This window comes from Chenopodium album, chromosome 12 (assembly GCF_948465745.1).
Source record: "Chenopodium album chromosome 12, dcCheAlbu1.1, whole genome shotgun sequence".
NCBI classification, from domain to species: Eukaryota; Viridiplantae; Streptophyta; class Magnoliopsida; order Caryophyllales; family Amaranthaceae; genus Chenopodium; species Chenopodium album.
Window position 1 is genome coordinate 9102903 of NC_137845.1, and position 24251 is coordinate 9127153.

The window sequence follows — 24251 nt, forward strand, 5'->3', positions numbered from 1 at the left end:
ACTAAAATGTCCTTGATTGAGAAGGTTGGGTTGGAAGGGAGGAAGGGTAATAGGGGTAATTTTGGTGGATAGGATTAGTTCTATCCAATTCAGTAAAGGTGGTGTGCTAGTTTAAGGGTTAAGAAAAATTATTGATCTCTTTGATTTTTATTACCTAATTAAGAGAGGATATGATATGATATGATTCCTTTGGATAGGGCCTTTGATAATAACCATGTTAAAATTGATCTAATGTGTAGAAAACTTGGCTGTAATTTGGATATGTATGTTTGAATTCGTAATACGTTGATAATAATAATGTAATATTGTTGAATATCGTTGTTTATGTTAATGCATGCTTTTAATATTATTGTTTTAACGAAGAAGTTATATTGTTTAATTTAGAAGAAATTAACGTATAAATTGAGTTAATGAGTATGAAGTAAAATAAAAAATTAACAAAGATAGAGACTCCTAAATGCATGTCGTAAAATTTTTGTCATACCTAAAACTAACTCATATTATTCTCCAATAATTTTTAGATGTTGTCTTTCTTAGTTCTACATTATAGTGTCAAGAGGAGAGTGTTATGTCCAAAGTAAAGTTGAGGGGTCATATGATCTCATTTAACTCTTTAGAATGTTTTTTGTTACAAAGTTGATAAATAAAGACTGAAACTCATTGTTTTGAGCATAATTACAACGTTGTTATCATAGATTAACTATTGAGATTTGGCAATGAAATGATATTTAGTATCATCTGACATTTATACAATATAAACTTTTAGAAACAACATTGAAGCATATGACAACAAGCTTTTGTTTGAATGTCAACTAATTTAATTTGTGGCGTGGTGGCAATTTTCGAGATATAGCATTACTCTCACCAGATCAAATAAAGTTTGATTGAGAATACCTCACACCAAAATTGTCAAGAAATTCTTCTTTAAACATGTAAATTAGATGAAGATTACTCTCAATTTCATTAATGTACTCGAGCACTACTGTCAAAACGGTTTAACAGTTCGGTTTCGGTTCGGTTTGAAATCGGTTCGGTATTTAATCGGGTCGGTTTGGAATCGGTTTAATTGTCTCACGGGTCGGTTTTGGTTCGATTAAATAGTTATCAGTTCGATTCGGTTTTGGTTTATTCTTAAGCGGTTTTAATTCGGTTCGGGTTGTAAACAGTCCGGGTAGTAAACGGTTCGGTGCAGATGGGTTGCGGTTTGTTAACGGTGCGGTGTAAACGGTTTTTATCCCGGTTCAAACAGTTTCGGATTGGAAACGGTTTCGGGTTAGAAACAGTTCGGTTCTTTTTTGGTTCGGTTTATAATTGGTTCGGTTCTTTTTCGGTTCAGTTTATAACTGGTTCGGTTCTTCGATGGTTTAACCACTTTAACGTTATTCATATCAGTTCCATTTCAAGTTTACTAAAACACGGTTCGGGTCGGTTTCGGTTTCAAAAAATAAATTGTTTATCGAGTTGTTTGGATTCGGGCAGTTAAATGGTTTTGGTTTGAAATTTGATAGTACTTGCTAACCTCTTGCGTTCACAAGTTTTATATAAAGTCGGCAAGTCGCGAATCATTTCATATTTAGGCATCATATTATAAACAAATTTTCATTGATTTTATAAATACATATTATGTTCTGTTTCAAGTTTAGTCATACTAATCTTACTAGTTTATTACAAAGTAGATTATAAGAGTTAGTGTATTAATGTATTATTGTTTTACAATTAGGTTATTATATGCTTCTTATTTAATCATTTAATCCATTTAATTATATTCCCGTCAAAAAAAAAATCCAAATAATTATATAAAAAAGTTTGTAAACGGTTCGATTTAGAAGCGGTTTGGTTCATAAACGGTTCGGTTTGTAACCAGTTCGGTTTACAATCAATTCGGTTTTTAAATGGTTCGGTGCAAACGGGTAGCAGTTTGCTAACGGTTCGGTGTAATCGGTTTTTTTGCCAGTTTAAACGGTTTCGGGTTGGAACCGGTTTCGGGTTAGATACGGTTCGGTTCTTTTTCGGTTCGGTTTTCTTTCAGTTCGGTTTATATTTGGTTCGGTTTGTTAACGAGTTCGGTTCTTATACGGTTTAACATTATTCGGGTCGATTCGGTTTCGGGTTTACTAAAATACGGTTCGGGTCGGTTTTCGGTTTCAAAAAAACCGGTTTTTAATCGGTTCGATTCTCATTTGGGTCGGTCGGTTTCGGGCAGTTAAACGGTTTCGGTTTGAAATTTGACAGCGCTAACTCGAGGATGGTTGAATTCAATTTACATGTACCTCTATTTGTGTTACAATTGCGTCAGTAAGTTTATGATTTATTTGATTTATTTTTATTACCACATTTCCACCTTGTTGACATAGCATAGGCAATATATTTGTAATAATGTTCAGTTCATAGATTAGGTTATTTTGAATGGTATAACACTATATATAAGACATACTGGTAGTGCCCTAATTATAAATAGATTAGGTGATGATTGAGTTTTTCCAATCCAAAATACCCTAGCTTATTACCTAGGTAATTAAGTTATTATGTTTATTATTCTAGAAAATGAAACTAATGTTGGTACGAAGTATCATATAACATTAAGTACAGGGTGGTGGTGTAAAAAAAAAAAAAAAAAAATTAAGTACAAAATACACTTCTAAACTTATGCATTGAGTTGAGGTATGTGACGACAAAAATTCAACTTCTCTTTTGAGTATAAGTGTAAACTATTTTAAGGTTAAGTCTTTAGTATAGTACATAAAATTGAGATTATGTACATACTAGTTTGTGACTTCCTGAACAAAACAAAAAAAGTTATCGCCATTGAACTTGTTAATTTAATGATATTAATTTCCTTCTTTTTAAAATTTAATTTCGAAGATTCAAGAGTAGTTGACGTCACTAAATATCTTGCATATTTGAGAAATATATAAATTGGAAAATTTTCCATTTTTAAGAGCCTCATTATGTCAATTTTCCATATTTGTGTATTTCTAAATTTGTTAAATCTGCATTAGGTTTATGAATTACTTCGTATATATATAGGCACCTCATGCAAACATATGCAACTTCTATGTTTCATTGTTCATGAAATTGAAATAGACTAAATTACTATGATTACATAATAGAATAACAATAATAATTACGGAGTTTTATATTACATGATAGCATGATGCGTTAATAAGCTACTAATTACGATGATTGTGTTATTACAACAAAACTAAAATAAAACCTTACAAAATAATAAACATGATGCCTTAATGTTCTTTTTATCCTACTAATTAAGTACATGATATCTTATTTCAAATGCATATGTTATTTTAGGAATAAAGTTGAGATAGTTGTTTATCAAATTTCTTATAAAATTATTTCAAGGGAGCACAATGTCCATCATGCTCTTGAAAACATGACAAATCATGTGAGAATATAGAGCATGACAAATCATGTGAGAAAATAGAGCATGATAAAAATCATGCGAGAAAATGAAATTAGTTACATTTTAATTTCGTAACAAAAAAAAAAAAATGAAAAGCACATAAATTTTTACGTGACAATTACTTTTGCAAAAGTCTTTACATGTGGGAGAGTATTGTTTACCTTAAGCTTAAACCTTATTCCTTAGCTCAAACTTTTTTTGAATATTTTTATGGCAATTGATGCCATTCAAGAAATACGATATGAAGCTTAATTTGAGCGAAAATCAAAACATCAGTGTAATTTCAGATTGTATAACAGCGGAATTAGGTTTTACTAGAAAAGCTGGTACTGTAAATATACACAGTCACATACAGAAAACTATACTTGATTTTACAGATTCTGTCTGAACACATAAATTATGGCAGTCGCCAAAACCATATACTTACAACAGAAATAACAGCATCAGGCATCAGCATGAGTAATAAAGTAGTCCATATATTCAGGGGGAAGATAGCAAACTACATGTGACATGACATTCAAGGCATGTGAAGGAAAACATGAAACAACCACCAAAAAACAGTCGGCGATGAGAAGTTCCTGGTTTCAGTCGTTCAAAACAGTTGTTTATACCTTTCCATTTAATTCTATACACTACAACAGAAATACATATATAATACACATGAAAAGAGAAGAGGGCCAAGGTGATCAAGGACATTGTACTTGACTTTGTGCAAATTGTTAGCTATCTAGCCTTCCAGTTTCAGGCATGCAAGACACCAGGGAAAGCTAATAAAGCCAAGAAAAGCACTTTAGTATCCCCAAGGTTTGAGTATTACCGAATTTCCAGTTGACTTGTAAGAAGTTTTAGCACAAGCTTGACTGTAACTCATCGTCCAACATGATCAGGATTGTGAAATCTCACATTTTTCTTCTTGTTCTTCCAGAATTCATCTTTCTGAACTCTCCTTTTATCTTTCACCATACCCATTTTGCTATTGACTATACCAAGTATGGCACTCTTGTCCTTCTTGTTCTTTACAGCCGCTTTTACGTTCAAAATTGATCTGAGCTTCTGGTATGATTCAGCATCTGGGATTTGCCCACTTTTAACCATCTGTTTGTGGTAATAAAAAGCCCTTTTGAAATCACGAACACGAACAAAAGCATAGATCATAGTGGCGTATGTAACAGAATCAGGTTTCAAGTTTAGAGCAATCATCTCCTTCAATAACTGCGGTAACTTTAAATCTTGTCCTCCTCGTGCATATGCATTTATTAGCATATTATATGTTATCACTGTTGGTTGGAAACCGATCTTTCCAAATTCACAGATTACATCCCTTGCTTCCACATAATGACCCTGCTTTGCAAATCCATCAAGAAGAATGTTGAAGGTTACCCGAGTCCCTTCAATATTCTCCTGAATCATGGATTTCCATATTTCCTTTAATGTTTGTACATCCCCAGCTCGCCTGAATGCATCAAGAAGAGCAGTATATGTTTCTATAGAAGGTTTAATTCCTTCCCTCAGCATGTTCTCAAATGCTTTATATGCTTTTTCATGCCAATTACTAATTGAATATGCATGAATCAGGGCAGTATAGGAATGAGAAGTTGGCTTTATACCAGCTTTTTTCATCCTCAAGAATGCATCTGCAGCCATATCACTCATCTTCTTCTGTCTCCCATATGCACTTATCAAATTTGTGTATGATTTGACATTTGGTTCTAGGCCAGTGTTTTGCATTTCCTCAAGAATATTCTCCACAACCTCTGGTTGCATCCTTTTGCTGTAAGCATCCATAAAAATATTGTAGGTAGCAGTTGAAGGCGAAAGGCCTTTGGTCTTCATCTCAACAAAGAGAGCTTCAGCTTCTTCAAGCTGGTTGGATTTACAATAAGCATCTATGAGGGTGTTATATACTATGGTATTCGAGGAAATTCCTTTCTTCTCCATCTCTCCCTGAATAATCAAGGCTTGTTTCTGCAATCCCTCATCACAAAATGTTTTGATCAGAGCTCCTACAACCTCCAAACTCCATTTGATTCCTTTTCTATTCATTCTTTCGAAAAATTCCCATGCATCTTTGGCTTTTCTGCCTTCCTTTCTCATGACAGTAATCATTGTAGAACCAGTCACACGATCTGGGAGGATATTATTCATCTCCATTTCCTCATACACCTTCCAAGCATCTTGATACCTACCATAAACATCTTTGTGTTATAAATCCAAAAAATAATAATATTTTGAACACAGCTCTGAAATTCTCTGCAGGAAACAAGATTTGAGCAATTCGTATGCATCAACAAGAGACTGCATTGGATGACACTTACTTCAATAATCCAACAACAGTGCACCTATACACCTAAGACCTAATCCATCCCACCATAATATAAAATTGACATTTTTTCCATTATTGACTAAATCCTCTTTCCAAATCCTCCCCTCACCTAAAAATTATTCTATCAATATCACTGCCACAAGCATACCATGAGAAGCAGCACTGGTAAGCATCTCCAATTCTCATTTAGGTGCATCTACAAGATGCTTGACATGCAATATTACTATGTCAGATGACTTTCCTACACACTAAGCTTGCCGGTGTTAAAGCTATCAGAAGTCAGAACAGAGAAAAAAAAGAGTACCGAAGACACTGACAATATCCTGGAAACACAATTTCCTTCCAATCCCTTTTTTCCAAGTTCTCAATACCACCTACCAACTAAATTAAGTACAAGGGAGAAGATGCACAATTGTGCAATATAGAAACATAAATATTATTGGAATTATGATAGCACTGCAAAAGAATTACGAGTAATACTTTGTAGAAAATTATTGGAATACAAGATAGTTTTATATGGACATTTTGACGCTTCATTTGGGACTAAATCAATTGCATGGAAATTTTGCACAAAATACCCGTGTCCAACACAAGAACGGAGTCTGAATAACATAGTTGTGCCCTTAATGTTTGAAAAGGTATTTTTCTATTTAAAATCAAGGCTTGGGCAAAACCAACTGGCAAAATAGTCAGCATTGAATGTATGGCAAATCCAATTTAGTCAAACACAAAGGGAAAATTTATACTGTTAAATTATTACCCTAGCTTTGGGTTTGATAAGAGCATTAACTTTCCACCTAAACAAGTATAGATTATAATCATTCTATCATTCATCTAAGCAGAACTAAAATGCAGCACAAAACAAGATAAAATATCAAAATCAAACTCTCTGATTGGCTGATTAATCAATATTTCCAAAAATTATCATAAAAGTATGTAAAGATGTACCTTCCACTGGTTAATAGCCCAGACATTGCAGCATTATAAACATGAACATCCCTAAAATCGCTCGAATCAGGCAAATTCCTCCACAAAATCATCAGCTTACCACCCATCCTAGCCCTCCCCAATGCAGGAAACAACACAGAACAAGCTCTAGGAGTAACCACAGAGGGTTCCTGCAACCCCATCCACTCATAAAAATACAAGCAGCTCATCATCATACCTTCCTGAATCATAAACTCCAACACCTCCACACATTCTGTCTCTCCCACTTTCCCTTCATACCCACTCAACTCCTCTCCCAACGTCGAATTCTCCGGTAAATTCCTCGCAATTCCCAGTATTTCCCCTACAATACCCTCAATCTCAGGCCTCTCATCATCACCCAATTCATTCCTCTCCTCTATTCTTTCCCCCACAAGCTCAAATTCGATTTCGGGTTCGGTTTCAGTTTCCTCATTGTAATCAGCCAAATGCCAAGCAGTTCGACGTTTTTTCTGGAGGGTTAACCTGGATTCCCGAGGTGGGTCTTGAGTTGAATTGCGGGATTTGAAGAATCTGTAAATTGGGTCATCCGGGTATTTCTCATTTTGCTCTTCTTCTTCAACCTCCTCTTCTTCTTCAAGGTAAGGAAGAAAAATGGGGGGCGTAGAATCAGAGAAAGAAGATAGGTTAGAAGAAGATGGAGGTACTGAAGAGAGTGAAAAAAGTTTGAATTTTTGAGTCCCGCCATTAAAAATGGAGGAATTAGGAGAGAGAAGTGAATTGTGATTGAAATTTATGAACGTGAAAGAAGGAAGATTATGAATCATTAGAGCCATTATTGTTATTCGACTGGAAATTTCACTCCTTGTTTTGCACAAAGAATTGAACTTTGAAGAACCCCAGTAAGAGATTGAGTGATGAGTTTTTCTTACAAATCAGTAGTTGTTACTAGTATCATACTACGGAAGCTGAGTTTCAGTTGGGCATTTTGTCGAACACTTGGTAGGCAAGCACAAAACACCTAGAAAATTTATATGTTGACGATATCAAAGGAGTCAACAGTAGAACGCTTTGCTGAAAATCTGTTAAATAGCAATAAATATTAGATAGGTCCTCACCATTGAACACTTCAGAAGCTCTTTGCTTTTCTCTCTCAAAATGCCGTAGTTTTTAAAGGGGATTTTCAGCAAGAATAAGAATTTTTTTTTAAAATCATAAAGATGAATGATAGAGCTAAGATTTTATTTCGTGTTTCAGATATCACTTCTTCAATTTTAACCAACTAAATTTAGCTACTGTATACACAATTATCACCGATTTACATCTTAACCTCATTTGGCACAATTATCACCGTTAATATCTTAACCTCATTTGGTAATTAGCAATATACTTCATTGACTAGAATTATATTTCGTGTCACCTCACTTACTTAAATAACGCTACAAAGTATAAGCAATCACAATTTCACATAATCATTTATTACATATCTAAATACGGATTATGTTTTCAATTCAAGAAATGCATCATAAAATCACGCACTACCAATATACTTAATGTTTATTTAATGTTACTCCGAATTTATTTTTATTTCCCCTTTTGGATACTTCCATATACCCTAGGGGGGTGTTCGTTTAAGGGGATAAAAAGAGAGGGATAAGGATAAAGGATGAGGATAGAAGAAAAGTAGCGTTTATTTAGAGGAATGGGGATTAAAAGGAGGTTGAGGATAGGGATTAAAACAACCCCTTATCCCTCCATTTCTATAACTAGGGGGTGGTATAAGGGGAAGGGATAAGAAATAGGCTAAAAATACCAAATTACCCTTAATGAAATTGATAGGATAAGGGAAAGAGTAGAAGTTAGTAAGGGTATTTTTATAATTTTACTATTTATCCCTAATTTATTTCCCATACTTACCAAACATGGGATAAGAATTATTTATCCTTGTCCCACCTATCAATTCCCTATCTTTATCCTCCCTCCTTATCCCTCTTATTCCTATCCCTCCAATTAAACGCCACGTAGAATTAAAACATGGAACAATGAGACAAGTTAACAAAAATGATATGAAACTAAACATTTTCTATCTCATTGAATAGTCAGTATAACCTTAGAGAAACATACAATAGCAAATGAAGATCCAAACTCCACAGGAAGACAAATAAGATCTCCAAAGTTTTGACCTCATCTCCCTCACAGCTTTGTGAAGTACATGAATTGCAAGACAACCTTGGGCACTGCACAAAACCAGCATCTTAGCTAAGTATGGCATTGCCTAATGAAATATCTGGGAGCTGGGAAGATTCGCTAACCCTCAAAACTTTGCTCATAAAAAGGGTGGTTCTATACAGTAAAGAACCAGGAACTTAAATTAAGCTAGCAGTAGTTATCTCTCTGAGTCACAAGCGATGTAATTCACCACCAGATAGACAGCTAAACCATGTTCGGTCTTTGTGGCAGCAATAGATTGTAGAACTTGTCGGCTAAGAAGAAACTCTTTCCCTTGTTATCAATAGCCTTTTTCCACCCACACCAACCGCCATTTACAATTTTCTTTAGATCTTCACCGCCAGTATAATGAGGATCCAAGATTAGGAATGCACAATCACCACTTGCATCATTGTAGTCAACTCCTAGAAGTGTATACGCAAGGACACCACCACCTGCATCAGTTGGTAAACTCAGATTAAGAAAGCAATATACGTAGTAGCTTTTTTTATTGTGAGAATTTTAAACAAAATAACTTTTCAAATTACTCAGTTGCAATCGTGTAATTTGTTTAAGGAGAGGAGCATTATCAATGAAACAACATTAACCTGAACTGAAGGTTTCTTAATAACTTTTACAGTCAATACCATGACCTCAAAATCATCGAGACTGCAACCACTGAAAGCCAAGCTTACCCATATACATAAAGTGACAAGAGATAGGCAGTGCTTTCAACACCAATCTTAAAAGTTACAGTTCATAAGCCATCAAGAAAATAATAAAGTTCGTGTGGCTCGTCTTAGAAATTACATGCAGAAAAAATAATGAACCACAATTTTGTGGCTCAACAAAATGACAAAGAGAGAACCTTAGAAATGAAAGCAATACTTGCTTAGGTTGTTCAAGATAGGCTGGATAGAGGTTGTGGTCAACTAGATGTTTATAGTGTGTACATTTTAGGCTGTAGTTATGATTTCAAGAAACTGGCAACACAACCAACTAGGATGGCTCAGTATTCTTACACAGATGAACATCCAACTATACTTAATTTTTTACTTTGCCGACTTGGTAAATATTTATACTTTAAAATAATTTCTCTATGGAAATTGTTAATTAAGTGACATGCAGGTACAGATCACCCTCTCCAATTCCTTCATCACATATAATCTTCACACAGACTAGAAACAATGGGATGAGGATGCTAAAAAATTTACCAATCATGATGGGTGTTCCTTGGTTCTCAAAATGCAAGGCTAACTCTCGACATTTCTCAGGAAGTTCAGCTCCAGATCTTACATTCATGACCTTGCAGGTAACCTGTTGGGGGGGAAAAAAAAAAGTATTCACCTCTTGTTTGATAATGATCATACATATGCTTATCTTTTGAGTTCTAAAGCCATGTCACCAACTCAACCTTGCAACACAAGATTCAATGGAATAGGTGTAAACCCACTTGCTTTGACAATGAAATCACATTGCCCTTGTATAATTGTGTTAAAAAAAAAACGCACAGACATTCAATAACTTGTCCATAACACATGATGATTCATAAGTCATTTTTAAAGAATTGCTACCCACCACTGAGAGATGGTATAGAAACAAAAATTCTTCGCAAATAATATACGACAAAGAAAATAGACATGAGTGCATATGAAACTGAAGTAGTACGAAAAGTTGACTATCACACTTACACCCAATAGTCTCTCCAGCACATAGCTTAACTCAATGGCACCAATCCATTCACGTGATCCAATGAAAGAAGGATCTTTATCACCAATCTCCACTAGTGCCTCTTGTATCTCCCTGAGCAATATAACACAGAAAAATGCAACCTCCAATAATTAAGATGCTATATCTATGAAGGATCATTGATCAACATAAATGATAAAGGATATAAATATATCCCAATAACTCCTTTAGACTTTCTCACCTATGAGTTGGAACATCAATTGAAGTATAATGCTGGAGTCTGAACCATGATATTATGGTCTGTAATGAGCGATAAGCGCATCCCCACCCCTAGCACAATTTTTCAGAAATAATTTGTCAGTGGGGGTTTTTTTTTAAAAAAAAATGGTAATGGTAATCAGCAAAGCATTATATGAACTCCAAAGTCCGAACAGACAACTATATATTTGAGAGCGACCCTTCTACATGGTTCCTGAGCAACCCTCCACATTTCCCCAGAGCAACTATAAATTGCAATCACACAAAATAATTTCTAAAACATTTCCATCTCATCTTTCAATTTCCAAATAGTGAATGTCTCATCAAACCATATCAACTTTGATATCTTAAGGCAATATACAAGGGCAGGCATCAGGGTATGTGCCCAATTACAAAGCCAGGAATTGAATCCTAAAATTGCATCATCAAGGCCTATCCTCCCCTGCAAAGCTGCAGCTAACTTAAAAGTTCACTTTGAAACTCAAAGCTGCAGCTAACTTAAAAGTTCACTTTGAAACTGTCCAGAAACTGTGAAGCAGTCTAGCCAGAGGCAGACAGCAAGAAATTAATTGTATCTGGACTTCATAAAATTGGAAATCAAAATATATTACCCATCTAAAATAGATGGGGCAGCATCAACAAACCTAAGAAAGAATCTCCACATCTATAATTAGAGATAACAAAAACTTCTTAACAGCTACCACACTAACTCACTGACATTGGTGACTTGGTGAGTATATCAGAATACTAGGCTATCCCCCCCCCCCCCCCCCCAAACACCACCTCTTTTTCAAGTTAACCTTTACATTCAACACATATGTTCAAACTGTATTAATTAATCGGCTTTGATATTCACTCCAGGTATAAATAATCATTAACAGTTTAACACTGCATCATTTTTCATTATTAACATAACTAAAGACAGACAAGAGGAGATTTCACTACCGAGTCATCAAAGCCATTTTGAAGGTAATGGTGATATTCATAAGAACCTTGAACCAGAGACATAAGACCCCCAGAAACTGCACAAAAGAAATTGACAAGATAGAAAAGAAACATGAAAAGGTCAGATACAGTAAGTCATGCAGTTAAATAGTAAGAAAATTTTTTAAAAAAAAAAAAAAAAAGAAAAGAAAAAAAGAACAGAAAAAAAGTTACTAACCCCCACTACTAGGAATGCCAGCATGTACATCCTTCAGCAATGAATAGCCTAAAGTCACAATCAAGACGCCCCTAAAAAGTTAGTGCATACAGAGAGGCAAGTACAAGGAGCTCCAATATCCGTTCTTATATCCCACAATATCACTTCTTTTATTCCACTTCATATATTTAGCAGTAAATTTTTTAGAAGTACCAAGATAAAGAAGAAAGATGACTACTAAAATTTTGAAAGGTGTGCAATTAAAATCGACGAAGCAAAAAATAAAGCCAACTAGACTCAAAAGTACAGTAATTACCCTTCTTGGATGAAACCCCCTCATTAGAAGTGGACTTAGCAACTTTTAAGGCGTTGGCAACTCGTAAGAGTGGGCGATCAGAAGGTAAACCCAGTCGAAGATGAAGAGACCTCCTTGCTTCAACTGTAAAAACAGATTGAATATATGAGAACATTTAACAAACAAGAACACCTCTGATATGATCATAATTAAAGGTAAAACTTTTGTATACACCCGAAATACACTAATATTAGTGTACATCGAGCAGTATAAGGGTAACTTTTAGCTAATTTTGGGGTAACTTTTTGCCTTTTTCTGGTAACTTTAAACATAATACAATTTTTATATAAATAGACAACAAGAAAAGTTTTATAAAGGTAATTTAATTACAATCAATCATTAATAATTGATTTTTAATCACTTAAGATGTGATTCTTTACTAAGAAAGCGTAGATAATTTTTATTTGTATTGGGTTACTTTTATACATATTGGGGTAACTTTTATTCATTTCAGGGGTAACTTTTGATCACTTAGGCTATCTTTATAATGGATGTACAATAATTATTGTACACCCGTTTTTTTTAAAAGTTTGTGTAATTAAACTCAGCATGTTCCCAACAGGCCCACATATTGGGTTGCAACTTCAATTAACTACGTAAATTGTAGTTCAATATTTGGGAACCAGAAGTCCACTCTTGGAATTCATAGCTAGAATACCTAATGTTATCCGGCCAATTTGCCTGGATCCATTGCCATGGCAAAGGTTTCAGATAAATCAGCTAGCTTTGTATACCCACTAACAATTTGTAACACTTTTATGTACCTTGCTTCAGTTCCGTCTCACCGTAACTCAGTTCATAAATAGCTGTTATTGGGTGCAAAATTCCAGGGGGACAGAAGTGGTATGGACGTATCTGCAAAATAGCACAGAAGAAAATGCGCACAGTTTAAAAACAAAAATAAAATAAAAGTGGTGAAAAATTTATTCGAAAGAGATCAACATCAAATAAGAATCTGTTTACGAGCAATGGGTAAAAATGAAACCACTGTACTATTATAGCAAATAGAAGGAAAAAAAAAAAAAAAAAAAAAGGAAGAAACAAAAATGATAACCAAATTTTGAGCAATTAATTTTTGCAAACAGTAAAAATTAAAATCCAGTTTCAAACACACCAAAAAAAAAAATCGGAAAATGGAGGACTCTAAGCACAACTTTCATTGACATATGTGATTCATAAAAAGAAGCTGAATTCATTATCAGAGCAATGTTGACTGTGTCCCTTGGTATTAGCACAGCAGAACCAACCAAAGAGAAGAAATAAAATAACAATTATATAGCATTGCAAAGATCCCCATTTTCTGTAGGCTATAAAGTATAAACAACAACAAAACAAGAATCCTAATATCCTATACAAGTAAATTCCTACCTGAGGATGCTGAGCTAAGAAAGAAGGAGCGACAATGTTTTTCATAGTTGTTAACTGGTCGAGTAGAGCCGGAATCATTAGTTTCGAAACTGCATGTGAGAGAGGAAGATCTTTGTCGGCATAACAAATAACTTCCAATTTATAATCCACAACCCTCAGTATGGCTTCCTCTGGAGCTGAAAACAGAAGATATAAATGTCACCTATCACAAGCAATTTTGCCACTATGATAGCACGGTTGCAAAATACTGATTGCACCAAACAGATTGAAATAAAGGTAGAAATGTCAATACCAGGACAATACTCTGCAACCGGCGCAACAGATTGAGGAGATATAATCGATTTATTTAAGAGGACAGTCACCTGAATAGTATCTGCACTCTAAGCAAAACAACTTTCAGACGAAATAACCTTGCTCACAATCAGCTTTGATAAAAGCCAAAAAAACAATGCACTAACTTAAACCTAGTAATAATAGCATGTTTCATCAAATAAAATCCCAAGAAAAGGTATATCAAATTCATTACCTCAACATCCACAGCTGGTTTTCTCTCTAAACAGAAGTATGAACAGCACAATGACTTTCCATCAGACTTTTTTGCAACGTCATCCAAAAGCTTAATATCTGAGATGTCTGTTTGAAAGTTCAACTCTGAACCACGGACAACAACAGGACGAGGCAGGGCATCTGAGGATCTGTCCAATGCTTCTAGGATGAATGTGAGTTGGGGGTCTCTGAACATATTGGCCAGTGCTTCATTTGCATGCAAAAACCTGCCCGTGGCATCTGGAGTACACCACGGTAGTCCTTACACTTAGAAAAAGAGAAGCTCCAACACAACTTCTTTTCAGTAATAGAGCCATAACTTATCATTTACCACTAATCCTAAAAAAGTAAGTATCCTACAAAACTATCAACTTGATTAACATTCCAATTTTTACTAATGTGGGATAATCACGGATGTGCATAATCTCAATATATATGGTCTCATAAGTTTGCTACATTCATAGTCAGGAACCTCCTTACATCAGCAAAATTCGTAATCAATACTCACTTAACTCATTTTCCGACAGTAACTTCCATCCATGTACACATTTACCCACAAATAATTTAAGCTTATATTTGAAATTTTTTTTAAAAAAAATAAAATAAAATTTGATCCCCATGGCATGAGCTTAAATAAGTTCTAAATGTCTAAAACCGCAACACAAAAATTGATTAGGTCTTTGTCACAGTGATGAAATAGTTCCCCTTTGCAAGCAACATCATTTATTCAACTAAGCACAAGCATTGTAAGAATAAAATCCATTTCCAAAGAAATCTGTAATGTCAAAATAACTGATCAAAGAAGAACTCAATAAACTTCACATACTATAAATAATTCAAACATCCCAGAATTTCCATCAAATTTTCAGAAATCAATCCAAATATACAAATGCAATTTATGATGTAACAAAATTAACAATGTTACAACAATGACTCGTTAAAAATAGTTACCTGAATCATTATTTGCAGGAAAATAAACAGGTAATTTAATAGGAAGTTCACATTTCAACAAACACCCTCTCTCCCAAACATAATTCTCCGGTTTCTCCTCATACAACACACACTCCACAACCTCCACATTCATCAAATTCCCAGAATTCGCCACAAAAAACTTAACTTCATCGCCACTTGAACCCGAAACACCGCCAATTACATCAAAATTCCCCAAATTCTCTCCATCATACAAAACTTCCCTCAATTTACAAGCAGCACTAATCGCCTGTTTCGCCAATTGTGCCAAATCGCCATTTTTGCCAGTAATCAAAGCTCCAATTACATGAAAACCTCTGATTATGAGTGATCTGAGATCGTCTGCCTCTTTGGAGAAATCAGGGGAGAGAGAATCCGACGGCGAGTAGTGAAGACATCGGACGGTGGAAACGATGGTGAATTGAGGGAAAAATGGTGATCCAATTAGCCATTGAAGAGATTCATCGTTGGTTTTGGGGAGGATGAGTTTAGGGCATAAAACCCTAATGCTTTTGCCGTTGTTCATGGAGGGCATGAATGTTGATTGATTTTCAGTAGCTTGTGGTGGCTCCTTTGCTCGTGTTCAAGTTCAACTGTCTAGACTTGTAACTTTGTAAGAATGGCCCCGATTTTATGTAATTTCATTACGTAAGGGAGTTTTCAAGGTACCGAAAACCGAATGAAGTGTTTTCAAAATACTCGGTATACATTAAGACGAATCTAACCCCAAAATTATAAGTCAACTCTAACCAATGAGGATCTTAAGTGGCTTTTAAGTAGCTCTTGGACAAGGTCACTTTTAATCACTTTGGAGAGTTAGTTCTATCTCTGACTGTGTGACATATATTCATGAGAGACCATGACTCTCTAATGCCATTTTGGCCCATTGGAGTAGTTTCACATAGGTATCTTGACGGTGTATTACACTATTATTGTCTTGTATAGAGAAGTGGAAATAATCATTTTGAGAGTTATGTATCAAAGTATATATGTACAATTATTTGGAGAGTTATGTATCACGTAAAAAAGGTCAAAAGAGTGTAAATAGTGTACTATTTTAAACATTCTTATTTCAAAATTATGCATGTTGTATTTTACTCCCTCCGTTTTTAAATACTTGCTCCACTTTCTCTTTTTGGTCGTTTTTAAATACTTGCTCTATTTCCTTATTTGGAAAGCTTTTACAATATTTAATTCATTTCTCTCACTTAATGGACCCAACTTAAATCATGTTTAATTAATTTCATATTCTCTCTCCTCCAATTCTCTCCACTACTTTTGCTTTTTACAATTTTTTATTCTTCCACCTACCCCACTACCTCCATATTTTATTATTTTCTCCAATTTCTCCTAAAACTCCGCGCATAGAGAAATGGAGCAAGTATTTGAAAACGGAGAGAGTATACGGAGTAGTATATTCTTACTGTGCAGATTGACCTAGTAAAAAATATCTAACCCGTGATTAGGGGTGAGGGATTTGATCCCACAATAGGGGCACTTTAATCCCCTTAACCATCCTATCACTCCCAAAGGGACTATCTCCCTAACCCACGTCTATTTGACATGTGAGGGATTTCAACCCTTGAAGGCCTTCAATCTTATCTTTGGCAAAATTTGGAAAGGGATCCTGAGTCAGAATGTGACGTAGTGTATATACTCCAGTCAATTAAATAACAAGGGACCTGTATTTAATGAGTAGAGTACTTCCCTTTGAGCCAACAAACAATCTTCATATTCTCTCATTAACTTCAGAAGCTGAACACTGAGCATAGTATCAACTAACTAATTAGCTACAAATCTAGTTCCTTCGCACTTGAATGAGTTACATTACATCCATTTACTAGAGTTGATCAAGTTAGCTGGTCTCTTGAATGTCATACCTTTTCGGGAAAATTTTAGCACCATAGAAAAATAAAGTTATACATGTACATAGTACTACGAACTGTTTTCTAATGTCTGAATTCAACTAATAACCATACTGATCTAATAACTATCGCCTGTCTTGTGCCTGGGAAAACATGGAAGACTCCATATCCTGAAAGTCAGAAGTCACATACAGATGCCTATATGCAAGTCTTACTTGGCTGCGGCACAAGGAAGGACCCATTCCACAATATGTGATCTTTGTCGTTGATGCTTCACTTGCCAAGCCTGCAAGACCAATGTTTCTAACTTAGCATTACAAATTGTGTTGTTATAATAAGCCTGACATGGACTATATTTTGCAACAGATCTAGTTTCTTCAATATTTTGCTTGAAGCTCTTGAGCAATCTGGTGCAAGTTTTATAAAACTATCTTCTTGTCTTTACCTTCTTCATCGAAAAAGGTGGTGTTTTCCAACAATGTGACTTTGAGTCTTCCATTTTTCTGCAAGATGTGATAACGATCATATTATCTTTCAAGGACATATCAAGCATACATGACAGCAGTATTTATCTATAGTTAGTATATAATGGCTTTCACTGACTAAAGAACGATATTTTTAATACTCCCCCTATCCCAGTAAAGTTTATGTACGACAGAAGATAAAGCACCCCAACTCTATGTTTAGTTTAACTTTCTACTTCCGGTATGATTTTTCTTTTTCTTTAATGTTGAGACCCACACCTACCTACCCCAAACTCCCAAAGCAATCTTAACTTAGAACTGGGACTGAGTGAGTATTAATAAAGAAGCAATAATACAGAATTTGTTTAGGGTTTACTATTTGTACAAACTAGCTTCTCGACTCTGACTAATGCAAAATTGTAAGCTCATTTTAATGCTGCTTTGAAGTACATATTATACTTCTCTGAGCTTAATTTAGGAAAAATGATATATTGACAGCTAAATGCAGCCGCTCAGTTAAAAGCACATATCATGTAAGTGTGATCTCAACACAATGGAGCATGTTCACCTCATATCAATACATAAAATATTCACGGCTATATATAAACAAGACAGATAACTCACCCATCTTCTTGGTGTGAAATGTCACTGTTGTTGCCGCCATTACTTAAGACGTAAGGATATTCAGTGCAGATATATGCGTCAAAAGATGTTTCCCTACTATTTTGTTTTGGCTGGACTTTTAAGCAGAGTACTTCAGCGGCCTCTGACGATCCCAATTTCTTACTAAGTTTCATAGTTTTAGGAAAGCAGTTGGGCTGAACTTCATCTTCAACAGTTGAAATCTTGCATACTTTTTCTTGCTCATTCAACATGCTATCTTGTGAGACTCTATTAGGTGTTGATGCTCCAGACTTTGCAGTACTAAGTGCATTTCCATCGCTGTTTCTTAGAGTACTAACCCTTCTGTGGCTGCAAATATGAGATACCTGGGATCCACAGGATGAGCAAGTTTCAACATGCTTGTCTCCTTTCATAGCTTTATCAGAAGTGAAGTTGGAAGCGTCTGATGATCGATCACTTCCACTTTCAGTGTTATGTGACTTGTGAATTCTACGGGAACAGCTAAACAAACTGAAAGATGGCCTCTTGGATTTGGCATAACTAGGAGAGAGATTGATCCTGAGCTCCACATTGCATTTTAGAACAGACTGAAGTGAGCTTGCAATAAGTTTCCATGAGCTCTCTGCCTTGGATGCATAATCAGGATGATCAAATTCTAATTCAGCAACAATCAGATCTGCGTACAATAATGTATCATGGGCAAGTTAGTAACATGACTTATTCCTTTTCAGTAATGTTTTTCCAATTAGACATAGATTGACCAAGGATTTTAGTAATTCATACTTCGTATGATTTTGAGCTGAATGCAATCCCCAATCAAATAAAATTACTACTGTTATTATTCTTCTGTGACTACTGCAGGTGAAACAAATTGACAAGGATTAAGTGAAGTGAGCACTTAATAAATGTTTTAAGTAACAAATCTGCATTCCTTTTTGAGTTTACCCATCGAGGTCTACTCGAGATTCTTCTATTTGGCAGAAATCTCGACCCCAACAAGATGTTTAAACTAACTTAGCAGCTAATTGTCTGACTGGACTAAGAATTACCATTAAACACCAATTCCTCAAATGATCTGATACTCTCAAGTCTTGACATAATAGTTATTCTCAATCCGGTAAAGGTGGAGCAATTTGAATAAGTTCAACGGGTAGTGAACAGAAACATCTAGTGTGCGGTATGGCACACTCAACCCTGAAATTTTCTTACCCTTGAAGTCTCATCAAGCATAGATAGTTGGGGCTTTTGGTAAGTACTCACCAGGAGCTCATAATGACTTTTCAATTAATCATTACTATAAATTCTCAATCGAAACAATAGGAACATCACAGCTGAAAATAATAAATCCAAAAATGAAACAAGCACATTAAAGGTTTCAGGGTTGAAATAAATATATAAATCTGATTTTGGCTAATATTTTCAAGAAAAGTATTCTTTTAAATTTTAAGAAATACAGATCTCAGAAATGTACCAAAATGCAATTTATGCCAAAGTCTTATGTATGATAGTTAAAGGTTGACCGGCAGAATAATTCATAATAAACATGATCCACAAGCGTGTAGCGTAATGTGTAAGAAGATACAGTTCTGACTCCTAAGGTAAGCAGGGGTGTAGCGCTCTTATACAGGGCTCATACAACGGATTAAGAGGTTGATTATATAATTTTATCCATTTAAGGAAGGTGGTCATGAAGAAGATGCAATTACCTTTCTTGACCCAAACAGAAGAGAGCTTCCCTCGTCTTCGTAGAAAGCTTCTGAGTGAATTTGACTGGCAAGTTTCAGTGGCTCTGATCCATATAGATTCAACAGAACCTCCACATTCTCCTTGTGCCACCTTTTTACGCAATTCTTCATCAGCACAGTCATATGAGACAAGATGCTTTGATCTCGCACCAAGGGAAGATGTACTGCAACAGTCACCATCTGCAGCTGAAGCAATTGACAGGCATTTTGGTGATCAGGTAAGTATCATTGAGCCTAGACTAAGAATAAGTTTGGTTATAATATATGGAGAAAAGTATAACAAACCTTCAGAATTTGCTGTTCTTACTGATAACCTGGACTCATTTGGATCTGAGTAAGAAGAATCTATAGAATTTAATTGCAATAGAGCTACAGTAAGCCATGTAGTTTGATTTTGGGACACCCTCAGCTGTTTCTCACTTTCTGATAATACCTTCAATGCATTACGGATCTTCTGCATATCTGTCTCCGCTGTAAAATGGCATCATTGAACACAAGTCAAATAAAAAATCTAGATGCTAAAAGCCAACTGTCACTGGAATAACATCACTAGAACATGCCTATCAAATACTTTGTAACTTTTTGCAAAAAACTCTTAATTATTAAAACTGGCAACTCATCTTCATAGCATATAATAGGCAGTAAGCCAGTAATTAAAGCCAAAATTGCCAGTTAGACTCACAAACACCAAGAAGGTGAAATTGAACATCCATCTTTTGGGTTGTCATTCTGACAAATTTTATTGGTAAGTTGATGAAATTATAACCTGTAGGCCATTTAACACTGTGTTGGAACAAGCAAACCTCAAACCTGTAATATTAATGAGTTAGCTCGTCCAGATCATAGGAGTTTCCTACATTTTACTTGCCTACAAACTTTTAAAAGCAAAGAACAAACAACCAAAAGTCCACATGTATCTCTATTAACTTACAAGCATGTCTTCTCAAGAAATTCCTCCGAAGTTCAGAGTCTTCCTCCTGGAATTTCCCAGCCAGAATATCCATTATGATATTGGCAAGTTGGGATATAAGTTGCATTGGGTCAATCCTCGACCTCATCAGTTCCCTTGCTCTTTTAACTGTATTTGAGGTGTCCGCGGACAAAGCCAGGTCAAGTAATTCCAGCATCTCGTCATCTGAAACAGTTCCAACCTGCATAAATGTGACAAAAGGTTGATTTTAGTCAAAGCACTAAACAAGAAGGCAGCAAACGGTATCACAATACTCACAAGTTCATAGGCCAATGTCATAGTGATCTTGCTGCCTAACAAACTCAGCTGATCAAGCATCATTTCAGCATCTCGCATTGAACCATTGGACTTGGAAGAAATGAACTCCAAAGCAGCCTGTTCAAACTCCAATCCTTCTTCCTTGCAAATTTTTCCTAATCTAAGTGTAACATCAACATCCTTTAACTTTGGAAAGTTATATCTTTGCGACCGTGCAACCACTCTTCTCGGCAATTTATCTAGGTCTGGGGTGATCATAATAAAGACAACGTGTTGAGAGAAACTATCCAGGCTGGTCAAAAGAGTTGCCCAGGCATCACCTCGGATTAAATGACACTCATCCAAAATAATGACCTTAAATTTTGAGGATATTGGAGGTAAAGTAGCACTTTTAATGAGGGATCTCATCCTACCTCCACAGTTTATTTTCACCGGATCAACTTCCTTAACATCCCTGCTCCTACCTGCGAAATACAGCATACATTCTTGGCATGATCTACACGGTCTTTGCTCGTCTAGGGAGAGACAATTTAACGCGGCAGCAAATATCCTTGAAGCAGAAGTCTTTCCAGCTCCACGAGGACCATGAAAAAGATAGAATGTGGTTATTCTAGCTTTCAAAATAGCCCCCAAAAGTGACCTTGCTGCCACACCTTGTCCAACCAATTCATCAAAAGATTTGGGTCTAAATTTTTGACTTAGACTTCTAGGACTTTCAGAATATGGAACAATCTCACTGTTAACATTCTTCCAGCTCCTACTTCCAGACATATCAGTGCCACCTGATTCTCTCGATATTAATGGATACTCTTCTCCATCAGAAGCGAGAGATGGGTCTCTATATTTAGGGGTTCTCGACCAGCAGCAGGTTATCCCACATCCATGATATTCCTGGCCTAGAGCATCAATCTCATCATTTTCAAACAGTGATGCACTACGAGTTGACCCGTCTAACAAGGTGTCACTAGCACAAAGGGATGGACTGCTTGCTCGGCTTACAAAATCACCTACTGACCCAACTGATCTCTTACATTTATAAGACTGATTTTGCGTTGATGAATGGACTTTGCCTCCAATCTGAGGAGACCTTACTGTCGTTGAACCATGATTTGAATCCACACCCTCCGTCTGATCATTGGAAGGGGAAGCACAAGCTAACTCTAATCCATGAATCCTATAATCACCACCATATGTCTGATTTCGTAATTCATTAACATCCTCATGCTTGCCTTTTGTACCAGAAACTAAGGACCCTGATTTTCCAACACACTTGCTTACATTATTAGACATAGAAACGGATTTAGGAGTACATTCCTTTGATTCAAAATCTGTCACATTTTCTTCTTCTTCACCACAAGTCCCTAAAATTTTACTTAAATCCCAATTATTGCTTAAATTACCCTCTTGGCAACCATTCCCAAACCTCAAAGAAATCCCATTACAAGAATTTGTATCCCAATGTAAACTATCAACTATAGAAGAGAATTTACTCATCGAATTCGTCGATGGATCCCTCAATGACCTCACCCTCCTAAGTGCCACCAGGGTTTTAGATATAGGTACATCAACCGAATGTCGCCGCCCCTCCATCGTTCAAAATACTATTCCAACAACCTTACACCAAACTACAATGTACTAAAAACCAGACCTGTGTACAAAATAAGGCCAAAAATCAACATCAATTCAAAAAACCCCATCTCCTAACTTAGACAAAAACCCAAAACAAACAGAAACGTTGAATACATTATATGATAATAACACAAAAACAATCAAAATCAAACACCCTTTTCCATACATAGTATAATAATAGGAAAACAAGACGATAAACCCGAATTATTGTTTCAGATGAAAACCATTTAACATTTGATCATCTCTAGAAGACATAATTACCATAAATGGAAGACTAATCAAAAGCAAAACATCAACATTCAACAGTAAAAAACAACTACAGTGCACTATTTCTTGTACCTTTTACCAAAGTAGAACATATAATAAAAAAAAAAAAAAAAAAAAAAAAAAAAAAAAAAAACAGCAACTTCTTCCTCCTTCTTTTTTCACCAATATACAGCAAAAATTAAAAATGAAAAACCCCAACAAAACTAAACCTCAAAAAAATACCCAGATGAGAAAATAAGTATATTACTATTATTTTCAACTTACAGTAAAACTACAGCAAGAAGAGGATAAAATTAAGAGTAAAAAATGGAGGAAACATGGAATCTAATCAAAACTATATAATATAAATTTATATAGTAAATTGAACCCAGAAAAAAATACACACATTGCCAAACGACAAATAATTAAAATAATTAATAAATTGATTAAAAATGAGAACCTGAACATTGAAATTCTGACTTGCTTGAAGTTCACGAGGGCGAGATTATCGGAGAAAAAAAAGGGAAATTGAAAATTTTTATATGAAAAAGAAAGTAAACTCCTACAAAATGTAGCTTCAATATTTGTCTAAATGCTAAAATCTCAACACTAACAAACACAGAAAATCAGCAAGAAGAAGAAAATTTTTATGCTTTTTTTTTTTTTTTTTTGAAATTGTGTTTGTTTTAAAAGTTCAAATTTTTAAGAAGAAAAAAATGATGATGACGATGAAATGAAAGGTAATAATTAATTGAAATAAGAAAACCCCAGAAATTATTTTTAACAAGTGCAGAAAAATGTTCAGTAGCCAGATAGTGATGCAGGGGAGGAGAGAGAAAGAGAGAGAAGAAGGGTACTTTGGTAAATTCAAGTGTACTGACAGTTTGAGAGTTAGTTTGGCTTTTTTTGATGGCTGGCTTGAAAAGTGGAGGGTTCATCACCTATAAATGGGACCAGCAAAATCCACGCTTTTTTATTTTTGCGAGTTTCTAACGCTTTTTTATTTTTGCGAGTTTCTAACGCTTTTTCTTCCTATGTTCTAGGCAACATAGATTAGTACAGAACCAAAAATTGAAATGTACATTGTCCACGGTCTAGAGCTTTAGATGTTAATGAATGTCGACTAACTTAGCTAAGTTAATTAAATTGGTTAAGGAGTAAAATTTTGTGTTTGGAATCAAGATAGGAAATTCTAGTAAAAGGTCTTGTGTCGTCATTGTCAAAAATGATACAAAATTTTTATTAAGG

General features: G+C 35.2%; 3 protein-coding genes across 3 annotated transcripts; all 3 read right to left on the bottom strand.

The window, feature by feature from the left end:
* Nucleotides 1-3690: 3690 nt before the first annotated feature.
* LOC145571892 (pentatricopeptide repeat-containing protein At5g50280, chloroplastic-like) lies at nucleotides 3691-8076 on the bottom strand. Its single transcript, XM_081630918.1, has 2 exons — nucleotides 6690-8076; nucleotides 3691-5600 (listed from the first exon to the last, which is right to left on the bottom strand). Exons 1-2 carry the CDS (start codon nucleotides 7502-7504, stop codon nucleotides 4286-4288), a joined length of 2130 nt encoding a protein of 709 aa, XP_081487044.1. The 5' UTR covers nucleotides 7505-8076; the 3' UTR covers nucleotides 3691-4285.
* Nucleotides 8077-8757: 681 nt separating this feature from the next.
* Nucleotides 8758-15870, bottom strand: LOC145571893 (putative Ufm1-specific protease). Its single transcript, XM_081630919.1, has 12 exons — nucleotides 15185-15870; nucleotides 14214-14473; nucleotides 13980-14067; nucleotides 13688-13863; nucleotides 13084-13174; nucleotides 12281-12403; nucleotides 11986-12033; nucleotides 11769-11845; nucleotides 10807-10895; nucleotides 10568-10679; nucleotides 10091-10193; nucleotides 8758-9331 (listed from the first exon to the last, which is right to left on the bottom strand). Exons 1-12 carry the CDS (start codon nucleotides 15735-15737, stop codon nucleotides 9102-9104), a joined length of 1950 nt encoding a protein of 649 aa, XP_081487045.1. The 5' UTR covers nucleotides 15738-15870; the 3' UTR covers nucleotides 8758-9101.
* A 1064-nt stretch (nucleotides 15871-16934) lies between these two features.
* Nucleotides 16935-23665, bottom strand: LOC145571894 (protein STICHEL-like 2). The gene is made up of 8 exons (XM_081630920.1): nucleotides 23464-23665; nucleotides 21129-22776; nucleotides 20832-21051; nucleotides 20186-20371; nucleotides 19862-20086; nucleotides 18156-18831; nucleotides 17513-17570; nucleotides 16935-17353 (listed from the first exon to the last, which is right to left on the bottom strand). Exons 2-8 carry the CDS (start codon nucleotides 22716-22718, stop codon nucleotides 17279-17281), a joined length of 3030 nt encoding a protein of 1009 aa, XP_081487046.1. The 5' UTR covers nucleotides 22719-22776; nucleotides 23464-23665; the 3' UTR covers nucleotides 16935-17278.
* Nucleotides 23666-24251: the final 586 nt, after the last annotated feature.